General features: G+C 35.4%; 1 protein-coding gene across 2 annotated transcripts; it reads left to right on the top strand.

Annotated features, from left to right (window-relative positions):
- Nucleotides 1–455: 455 nt before the first annotated feature.
- LOC145608089 (uncharacterized) lies at nucleotides 456–10997 on the top strand. 2 transcript variants are annotated; one of them, XM_081663689.1, is made up of 15 exons: nucleotides 456–905; nucleotides 1505–1666; nucleotides 1771–1887; nucleotides 1970–2054; nucleotides 3533–3641; nucleotides 3803–3870; nucleotides 3953–4078; nucleotides 4157–5082; nucleotides 5299–5502; nucleotides 5588–5648; nucleotides 8406–8519; nucleotides 8828–8941; nucleotides 9025–9111; nucleotides 9999–10071; nucleotides 10324–10997. In XM_081663689.1, the coding sequence occupies exons 1-14, from the start codon at nucleotides 811–813 to the stop codon at nucleotides 10023–10025; spliced, it is 2295 nt and encodes a 764-aa protein (XP_081519815.1). In that variant the 5' UTR covers nucleotides 456–810; the 3' UTR covers nucleotides 10026–10071; nucleotides 10324–10997. The 2 variants fall into 2 exon arrangements, with proteins under 2 accessions (XP_081519815.1, XP_081519816.1); XM_081663690.1 differs by having other exon boundaries at nucleotides 457–905; nucleotides 1508–1666.

A 10997-nucleotide genomic window follows, 5' to 3' on the forward strand; every position in this document is an offset into this window, starting at 1 on the left:
GTTTCTACTTTATTGTTGTCAGTTTTCAAAATTATCGTGATTTATTAGTCTAAATAATTTTTGATTGATTATGTGACATATATAATATTATATTAAAAAAAACAGAAAACCACAGCGATGTCAAACTAACCCATAGCAATTTGAATGGTTTTTCATTTCATTCTCTATCATTCCCATTGTTTATTCCATTCTGTTTATCTTGTGTGAACTAAACAACCCTTCATTTTAAACAACATAAAACAAAGTCAAAATCCGAATCCAATTAAAAATTTGCGATACATAGATAAATACTCCGTACTCAAAAAAAACACAAGAATGAGAAGCCCAATCCAATCTCAATCAACAACAAAATCCAAAGCCCAAAAATCTTTTTTAAAAAAAATTAAAAATTAACGTCGTCTTCCTCATTTTCTCTCATCTTTGTATTCAATTTTTAGGTTTTTATTCAATTATTATAATTGATTATTAAAATCAAAATTATTATTGATTTTCTCACTTTCTCTCTCCTCTTTCTAGTTTGTTGGGGTTCCTTCCCATTTCGATCTTCCCCTTTGGTGGCTGCTAAATACACCAACCCCACCATAATTCCCTTAATCTTCTCTTTCAATTATAATCACAATCCTTTCTAAATTCATCAATACCCATAATTCTAATTCAATTTCCCTTAACTTAAATCTTCTCATCTCACCTTCCTCTTCACAAATTTCTGGGTTAAATAATCAAATTTCGATGAGAAATTTGTGAAAAAATGGTGGGATTTTGATGTGGGTTCTTAATTTTTTGATTAGTTTATGAGGTGGGGTTGTTTAAATGAGGGATCCAATGTGGGTGGATGATGCAAGTGCCCCATCAACCTCAAACACTTTGTCGCGTCCAATTTCAATCAATTCTGCTCCTCGACGCAGGTGGGTTTTTACTTTCGATTTCGAATTTTTGTTCTTGATCTTCTAATTTAATTCCTTTTTTTTTTAATATAATTTATACAATTTAGAATATGTTTTTGTGAATTTAACTTTACTTGAGCTGAAGATCTGATAGATTTAGATGTTGAAAGCTTTGAGATTTTGTAAATTGGATTAGTTTTGGACAATTTGATCTTTGAAGTTGCATGTTGGTTTTATTTTTTAATTTCTTTATTTTGTATATTATATATACTTTGTATATTTTTATCTGTTATTATTACAATTTTTTGAAGTAGGGTTAAGAATATATATATGTGTTGTGAAATGATTTACATTTAGTGAAGATATTTGAACATTTATATGGTAATTATGTATTACAGTTGAAGATTTGTTCATATGGTAAATGGTAGAATTTCCATGTGATTAATTTTCCTCTTTTAACTATTTTTAGTCATTAATTTCGTAGTAGACATGGTATTCTATAAGTGGGGCTCCAAATTATTATGAATAACTATGCGTGTTGTTAGAGTCTTATGCCGGACTTAGCATTAAAGCCATTAATAGATCTCTACTGAATTTTGGGTATGCTATTGATTTTTAAGCAGTGGAGACAATGTATTCAACCTTTTAGCTCGTAGAGAGATCAATCCTCGAACAAAGCGTTCAACGAAAAGGTTGTGGGGTGAGAGTTCAGAGGGTGGTTTTGATGATCTTAGCCGTATATTTGAGGCCGGAAGAGATGCAAGACGTAGCCTCATATCATGGTAGTGCTTCTCATCTTCTTGGTGGCGACTCTTTTAGTTTCCTTTTATTAAAAAAAAAAAAAACCTTGATATATCTTTTTAACTCATATGAGTTGTATTCTCAGGGTTGAGGCAGAGTCCTTGCGTCATTTATCAGCCAAGTATTGCCCTCTCATACCACCTCCTAGGTCAACAATTGCAGCAGCTTTCAGTCCAGATGGGAAGACACTTGCTTCCACACAGTATGTTTTCTTATAACCCGGACAAGTTTTGTAGATAGAGATGTAAGTATCATCTTAACGTGTTAAGTTTTTACTCATGCAGTGGAGATCATACTGTAAAGATAATTGATTGCCAAAGTGGAAACTGTCTGAAAGTGCTAAGTGGGCATCGGAGGACACCCTGGGTGGTAAGTTTCAGTCTCTATTAGTGTAAAGACTTTCAAAAACATTTAAACATGAGTCATTTCATTGTTTGATCCTTTTGTAGGTGATCACTTGCAGTCTGAATTTTTTGAATTCAAATTTATTAAGAGGGTTAAATTACTGTTCTGAGTGTCCTTAACATTATCTTTCAGCTTTGACAATATTTATATGTACAACTTAACTCAAAAGTTAATTCAATATGAGCATTAAGGTTGTTGTTCTGATGTCTTTAAAGAATGGTGCTGGATATACTGTTAGCATTTCATTCATTGGAAACTTTTCCTGTACAATTTGGAAAGATTGCGGCACGAGGGCCTGAGATGTTGAGGTTGCAACCTAATTATTCAGTGGAATTTGATTTGTTGGTGTCCATTTTAGGAAATCGAGGCTCTCTATTTTGCACATACATTTACCATTGTGCTCATGCATCTTGATGAATGACTATGTCAATCTTTTCTTTCCCTTGATAAGGAATGTGATTGCATTTTGAAATAACCTATATAATGCAGATATGATGGTAATATAGAATAGGGATATATGGTTGGCATTGCTACTTTCATATATCTACTTGAATATTGGCTAGGCTTTTGGTGATAAAAATTTAGTGAATTTAAGGTCTAGAAACACAGCTGCGCACTGCACTTAACTTGTAGCTAGCAAGTGCTGTATATAAGATTTGGTTTTGTAGAACTTGACGATAAAAAGGGAAGATCACATGAAGTGAAAGTTTCTTTCCTTCTTTTGAAAATAATTGTGACCTTTTTGCAAGGGAAATAATATGATAATGAATGGTACTAACATTAATGTGGTTAAGGAACAACTGTGATACTTTGGGGTTGCAAAGAGTATAAAAGAAAATAAAGCCAGACAATTTATAAGGCACAACTTTTGCAGAATACAACTGTGATACCTGGTTAAGTCACTTGCCAACATCAACTAATCAATATGATGACATAGCTGGCTTAACGAGTCCTAGGCTTGGGCTAGGATATTTGTAACAGGTTGAGGTTGTCATTCGAGAGAAGTTTTTAATTCCTGATTCTACATCTGTTTTGGAGTTCTTTCCGGGATCCATAGTAGTTGGGATGCTTCGTATGCCTTTCGGTTTCTAAGATGTATGTGAATATCAGAAATGTCATTTTTGACATCTTGACATAGATTGCGATTGAATTTCATCTTTAAGCATGACTTACATTTTGTGTCTTTGTTTATGTAAATGTGGTTCAGTTTTATGCTTGTAATGTTTTGGCATTTTGTTCGTAGCTTGAAAGGACATGTGTTTAATTGACAAGGATTAGAAGTTGTTTGCCAACTTGAATGAGATTTCTCATTCCGAAGGAATTGAAATTTGATTTTTCACTTGAAGTTTTGTTTTCTTGGTGATTGATTGATGTGCAGATTACATTTTATGGTTTCTGTCTTGATAAAATTGTTCTTATTTCGCCTTTTGGGAATTGTTCAGGTTAGGTTCCATCCAACAATTCCAGGCTTGCTTGCTAGTGGCAGTTTAGACCATGAAGTTCGGCTTTGGGATGCAATTACAGCAGAATGTATTGGGTCACGGGATTTTTGTAATTACTTCTAGCTCTGATGGTTTATTTAAATGTTTGTAGTGCATTCTTTTCCTTTTTTAAGTTAATATCTCGTGTATAAAATATAAATAAATTAACCTATTTTCCCTGTTATCTCTTTTACTCGAATAACTCCTAATCTGAATGTTTAATTGTTGCAGACCGACCAATTGCTTCTATTGCTTTCCATGCCCAGGGTGAGCTGCTTGCAGTTGCTTCAGGACACAAGGTAAGAAAGCTTACTTTTCTAAATTATTTTGGGTTTTATGCTCAATCAAGTGATGCTGAAGTATAAATTCTGTCTTGGCTAGCTATACATATGGCACTATAATGAAAGAGGGGAAATGTCAATCCCTACTGTTGTCTTGAAGACACGGCGTTCATTACGTGCTGTTCACTTCCATCCACATGCTGCACCTTTTTTATTGACAGCTGAGGTAAGCTGGTTTCATTCAAGATGAAATTAATTATTGTGTCAGTATTTTTTGTTTACTCACGATTTTCTCGGCATGCAGGTCAATGACCTTGATTCTTCAGATTCATCAATGACACTTGCAACTTCTCAGGGTTATGTGCGATATCCACCTCCTACTGTATATGTTGCTAATGTTCATGCTTCTGATTGGTCTAGCTCAGCTGAGGAACTTCCTCTCATGTCCCTTCCTTTCTTGATCTGGCCTCCGCTCTCCAGAAATGATGGAAGAATATCTTTTCAGCACTCAGATGGAAATGCAGGTTCAAGTAGTATGCAGCAGAGGTTTGGTCCTTCTTCGTCGGTGAGGTTGCTAACATATTCAACCCCATCTGGACAGTATGAGCTCTTGTTGTCTCCCATTGAATCTAGTAACACTTCTTCGGTTCCGAATGATATGCGGCCTGTATCAGCTGAGGTGGAAGCTATTGCTCCGGAGTCTGCTGTGGATGTTATGGAAACATCTGATGTACAGCCAGAAGAAAGAAACACTCAGTTTTTCCCTTTCGGAGACCCTGCATATTGGGATCTACCTTTCTTGCAGGGATGGTTAATTGGTCAAAGCCAAGCCGGACAACGCATGGTACGTCCTGCTAGTTTGCAAGAACCTCCTTCTGCACAAAGTGAGATGATAATTCAGGATCCAGTGGCTTCATCAGCCATGCAAATGGGTACATCTTATACAAGGGGCAGCGGTCGGTCCAGTTCTCGACATCGTTCATCACGTTCCCGAGCAGCAGCTAGTACTCCTGCAGCGGAAGCAGCTGCTATTCCACAGGATGAAGGTGACCCTCATCTTGTGATTAGCAGAGTTCAATCTGAGCTTGCCACATCACTAGCAGCTGCCGCAGCAGCAGAGTTACCGTGCACGGTGAAACTTAGAATATGGCCATATGACATAAAAGATCCCTGTGCTCATCTTGATGCGGAGAAATGTCGTTTGATTATTCCTCATGCTGTACTCTGCAGGTGAGCTAATATATTGTTATATGCATTTTCTACCTGTTAAACAATCGAACTATATGAGATTGGCTTTGCTTTCCTGCTGCTAGGGTTTTATGACTTTATCAGTGAAGTTTTCATATATCAGAATAAAGCAATGAACCAACTGTTTTTTGATTTATTTATGTTCTCTATGTTGAATTTTTGCATCAAGTGACTTTGTTGTCCTATTAAATTTTGCAGTGAAATGGGTGCTCATTTTTCTCCATGTGGGAAATTTTTGGCTGCTTGTGTTGCATGCATGATGCCGCAGACAGAAGGTGAACCTGGAACTCAGACGCAGGCTCATCATGATGCATTAGGAGCTGCGACTTCACCAACAAGGCATCCAATCTCAGCTCAACCAGTTATGTATGAGCTACGGATATATTCCCTTGAGGAGGCAACGTATGTGATCTAATTATTGTTCTCTGTCTCTTTTTTTTCCTGGTTAAATCACTTATCAATATGATTTTCTATTGTAATTATTTAGGTTTGGGTTAGTACTTGCGTCACGGGCAATAAGAGCTGCCCACTGTTTGACGTCAATTCAGGTCTGTCATTGATATCCTTTCCCTCTGGCTTATCTGCTTTTTAGTAATTATGATTCTTGTTTGTGGAACATATGTGTCATGTTACTGTTGCTAACTGTTCACAGACTCTACTTTGACTAACTTTTGTGATTTATAGTCATGATAAAACATAGTCATGTAAGACATTATTAGGATCATCCCAATGTATAGTATTAGATATCAACTTTTTTATAATTTTTTCTATTTTATTTGAGATATGAATTGTTGAACTTGTGCGTTGGCAAACATGATAAAAGAAACGTGCGAACTAAAAAGAACATAGGAATTAAATAACCTAAGAAAGGCTAACAATTTTGCGATATAGATTTTTTTTTAGACTTACTTATGGAACTCTGACTTTAATGAAAATCTGTCTGTAATAGTTTTAACTCTGATCTGGCTGCTAGCATAAGGGAAAAAATATTATTGAACATAACTTAAACAAGTGAACAAAACAACTAATATGAGTGACCTAACAGGCTAACATCACAAGCATATGATTATCTGTATTGGACTGAATTTTCAGACTTAATATTTCCGATTTTGTAATGCAATAATAAAGATGAAAGCTTTAAGATTGATTGATAATGATGGAAGGGTTACAAAAGATAAGTTAATAGCTTAAGGCTTTTACTCTCAAATAGTGAGTTTAGCTCACAACTCTCCAAAATGGCTTTAGGCCATGACTCCTCTAGGTTTCCCTAATAAATTTTTGCCTACCTCTTCCTTTCCCCTCTCCCTCTATTCATACTAAGGCTAGAGACTATTAACCTAATGATACTAAACTTTCCAAAGTGCCCTTCCTAAAGCTATTTTATTACATTATGTAGTTTGTCCTACCTTGTATGGAACTCTGTACATTGGGTATTGGCTCTGTTATGGACTTCAGAGAAAATGTAATGAGTTGCCCAAGCCCTTGTATTACTAAAAGAGAATGAATTGCTTGCTAAGAATTTTCTGCTGTACTAACTCAAAGGTAGGCAGCCAATTAGAAATCTGTCGTTCTAATAATAGAGATCAAACTAGTCAACCCGTTTTAGGGGCATCTAACCTTAAAAGTAGAGAATTAATGAAACATAATTTTTTTGTATATAATGAAGTTAATTATTTGATAAGAAATTTATTTGTGAGGTGTTCTGGTTATTATTTAAGGATACTAGATCTAGATTTCAATTCAAATCCGTGATCTTTGATTTTTTCTATCTGTTTTGGGAACATGATGAGTAATTATATAATAGAGTAAGGTTTACTTCTGTCTTTGGTCTCTATTTCTTGGCACTATTGAATTCCCGGTGATCTTACAAGCTACGTTTCTCGGACTTAGCAAATTTTTTCTCGTGACACTACACTGACATTTGTACGAGATCATTTTGGAGCAAGGCTTTATTGTTTTTGTATAGCTACTTTATACTTAACTTTAAATTTCATGTGCTATCTTATTAGTACACAAACAATTTTCATATTATTAGCACTTTTCCCAGTTTTAGAAACTGCCACACCCGACACCAGAATCCATACACATTCCTGACACTCAAAACCATGCTCATACTCGACACTCCTAAGCTACTCCAAGCAACTTAACTCACAAGTCATAACCTACAATGACCTTTTGAGATGCTGCATGCCGTTTGTTTTTCCTTTTAAGTTTGAACTCCAATTTTTAGTTAATTAATTTATTATTTTTATTTTTGTGGGGGGAAGTGGGGAAACTGCTGAGTATATTTTGCAGCTGTCACATATCTAGTATCTACATAAAGGACTAGTTATGAAAAAAAAAAAAGGGCTAGTTATGTGATTGATAGGGATGAAATATGATTTAGGCAAAGTAAACATGATCACCCAAATTCTGTAGGGATTGAAGGATAAAGGGTTTCTATAACTCAAAATGAAAATTTCTTAAATGATTCAACCAAGCTGCTGTCTTTTATGGACGCATGACATTGGATGGCTGTGAAAAAGCTGTTGTTCGATATAGTTTGAGGCTCCCTAGTTGATAAACTTTCTCTAATCAGGTTTTGAACAAACTTAAATATTGCTTGACTTATGGATTGGCTTTTTTGCTTTTATGTTGCCTGTCTAATGCAATCCCACTCAATTTATCTCCATAGGACTAGTTGTGTTTGGGCGTGGAAAGACTTCGTTCTCAGTGAAGCTCACTAATGGCTTTAATTCCCTCATGTCGGCCTTGCCAGTTGTCACCCAAAATAAAAATAAAATAAATAAATAAAACCTTGTTGATTCAAATTTTCTCCTACCTGGTTTAAAACATACTAAAAAAAATAAAACTCATGTGTGTATATGGATTGACTTTTTTGCTTTAGCCTGTCTAATACAACCCCACTCTTTTTATTTGCTTGGGAGTAGTTGTGTGTGGGGATGGAAAGACTTCTTACCAGTGAAGGTAACATACTTAGTTTCCTCCTTTCTGGTCCTCCCCAACCGATAAAAAAATAAGGGAGAAAACAGTACCAGTGTTAATAATTGTTTAACAATGTTACATTTTAGCCCCTTCTCTCACACATAACACCATAGAAATTGAAAGATTGATGTACATGATTTTTAAGTGGTCTGGATATATATGATGGTAAAGATCTTGTAAGTTGATTTGTACTGGGACTATTGTTTGAGGCATCCAAGCCCTATCATCAGCTTATAAACTTTATTTACCTATTTATTGGTTTTTTATGTTCCATTTTCTTATTTTTTGTTCTTATATAATGTCTTGGTGCTACCTTGCAGTTCTCACCGACATCAGAACACTTGTTGCTTGCCTATGGACGACGCCATAATTCTCTTCTGAAGAGTATTGTATTTGATGGGGAGACTACAGTCCCCATTTACACGATTTTAGAGGTAATTTTGGGTATACAGAAGTAAATGTTTCACAAATCATGTATTCTTTTGGATGTGGTCATGTGTCTTGACTATTGACTATTGACTATTGAATTTGATATCAAATATTGTACTCCATTTTCTTTAATATTTAGTCATCCTTTCTTTTTAGCAGGTCCTTCGTGCTTTCTATTTTTCTTTTATATAGAAAATTGGTCTTATTAACTCAACTAGATGTTACCTAATAACATTGCTTTTACTGTTTATGAGTCAGCTTTCTTCTCTATACTGTTGTACTTCTACTTCTTAAGTTTGGTTTAATCTTCCAGGTGTACAGAGTTTCTGATATGGAGCTGGTGAGAGTCCTACCTAGTGCGGAGGATGAAGTTAATGTTGCTTGTTTTCATCCTTCTGTTGGTAGCGGTCTTGTTTATGGCACCAAGGTGGAAATTTGGGATCCTTTTGTGTTATTATGTCATAATTCAATATTGTTGAATCTCTAATAATTTTTTACTGTTGTATGCAGGAGGGGAAGCTTAGGATTCTTCAATTTGACAGTTCCAATAGCCTTAACTGTACAACTTCTTTCTTTCCAGATGAAAACTTGTTGGAGGTAAGGATGGCACCAATTGCTAGTTTTGCTTTCCTAATGCTTGTTTTTGTTCATTTTAGGGCCTGGATTAGCACTGTAGCATTTGTTAACATACGTTTATTGTGTATAGTGCTATACAGCACGAAATACAGATTTTATACGGAAACAAATATATGAGGAATAAAATACAGGCTTTTTTTTCAAAAAATAATTTTTTAAACCAAGCCGGGTTCTTAGGGAAGGGAAAGGAATTGTAGGGATCAAAATTTTGCATCCCCTTTTAATTAACCAAATCCCTCCATGGTCAGTCCCTCCCTCCCCCCACCTCCCTTCTTCTTCCCTACCCTTTCTCCAAACATAGTGTTGAGGATAATAACTTAATTTTTAAGACACTATACAATATACTTGCTCGGTTCCCCTAATATTTTAACATTTAGGAAGTTTCACAAATATTGCAACATATTCCTATTTGTAAATGTTTTATCTCTCTTTCTCTTTCATCACATGTGTCCTTATCTTTATTCCTCTCTATCTCTCTCCTCTTAAAATCCATGTGCAACCTCCCATATTGCAATATTAGGGGAACGGAGGAAGTATATTTATGTAGGGACCAAAAAAACAGAAAGTACACAAGTATGGATTTTGAAAAGTAAGAAATCCCATAGATTTAGCCATTTAGGTATATGTGTAGAGCTAATCGGTATATATTCAATAAATAAACTAATTTTCTTGCTTGATACAACATGCTGATTATGCTCAAAGCAACAGAAAAGGGTTATGTGAGCAGTACCGAGACATTAGGATTCTGCTGTGCTTGCCTTTTGAATTCATGTATTTTATCATTATAGTTAGGCCATGTCATCTTTGTACTTACTCTAATCTTGTAGCTTGGAACAAATGGTTTGCAGGTTCCATCACATGCTTTAGAATGCTGACATTAGGAATGATTCTCACACCAGGGCATGCATCCGAGTTACACTGGTTAGTTTTGTCCTTTATATGCCTATATTGAGACTGATTATAGTTTCTTGAGTTTTATCGTTTTATAACCTCTCCAAGTGCTTCTCCTCTCCCTCTTCAGAAAAGGATGGTGTTTATTATGGTTGGTGGAAAAGATTTTGAAAACTTGCTTGACATTTAGTAGTTTTTAATTCGAATTATATGCACATGTTTATTCTATGAGAAAGGTGGATTAGAAATACAAGGTTAGAATTAAATTATTTTGTTCTCTAGTTCCAGGAGCACAGGGATGAAAATGGAGCCAAGGAATTGACAGTTGGGATGCCACAATGTGTTTTTGTTCCCAGAAATGTGAGCGAGGTTATACATTTCTTGTATCCTGTTTATACCAAAGCTGTTTTAAGAGCTGTCCTCTTAGAGCCTCACACTTTCTTTTCAAATCATTCCACTGCGACTAGTCAGAATGGCGCGCAAGTCAATCATATTTAAGCAAGTTTAGCTACTACTATTATACTTGAGGATGGGTTTGTTGATTAAGATCAAGCTTTACAGCAGCTGTAGGGGAAGATGGAAGTATGTTTTTGCACTGTATCATTTGTAATTTAACAGGGCTCTGAGCAACTAGGAATCGTGCTCTCTCAAGATTCCAGGGTATAACAGTCAATGTAATAGTTGTATGTCTGTCTGTTCATTTGAAAATTGAAATGCCCGAAGATCTGCATATGGTCGAATGGGTAGTTGTAGCAACTGATGATATGACACCGACGGTGTTAGTGGTGGCGTTGGTGATGTAGAAATGCTGTTCCATATAAAAATTGTTTTACTTTTGCTTACTTGGAAAAGAAAAATGTAAAAAGAAAGTTGTTCCAGCTTGGAACTCGTTGCTTTTCTGGCAAGTACTTGTGGAATGGCCATTTTACTCCGTATTACTTTTACGGTTTTTTTTT

This window comes from Chenopodium album, chromosome 23 (genome assembly GCF_948465745.1).
Source record: "Chenopodium album chromosome 23, dcCheAlbu1.1, whole genome shotgun sequence".
Taxonomy (NCBI): domain Eukaryota; kingdom Viridiplantae; phylum Streptophyta; class Magnoliopsida; order Caryophyllales; family Amaranthaceae; genus Chenopodium; species Chenopodium album.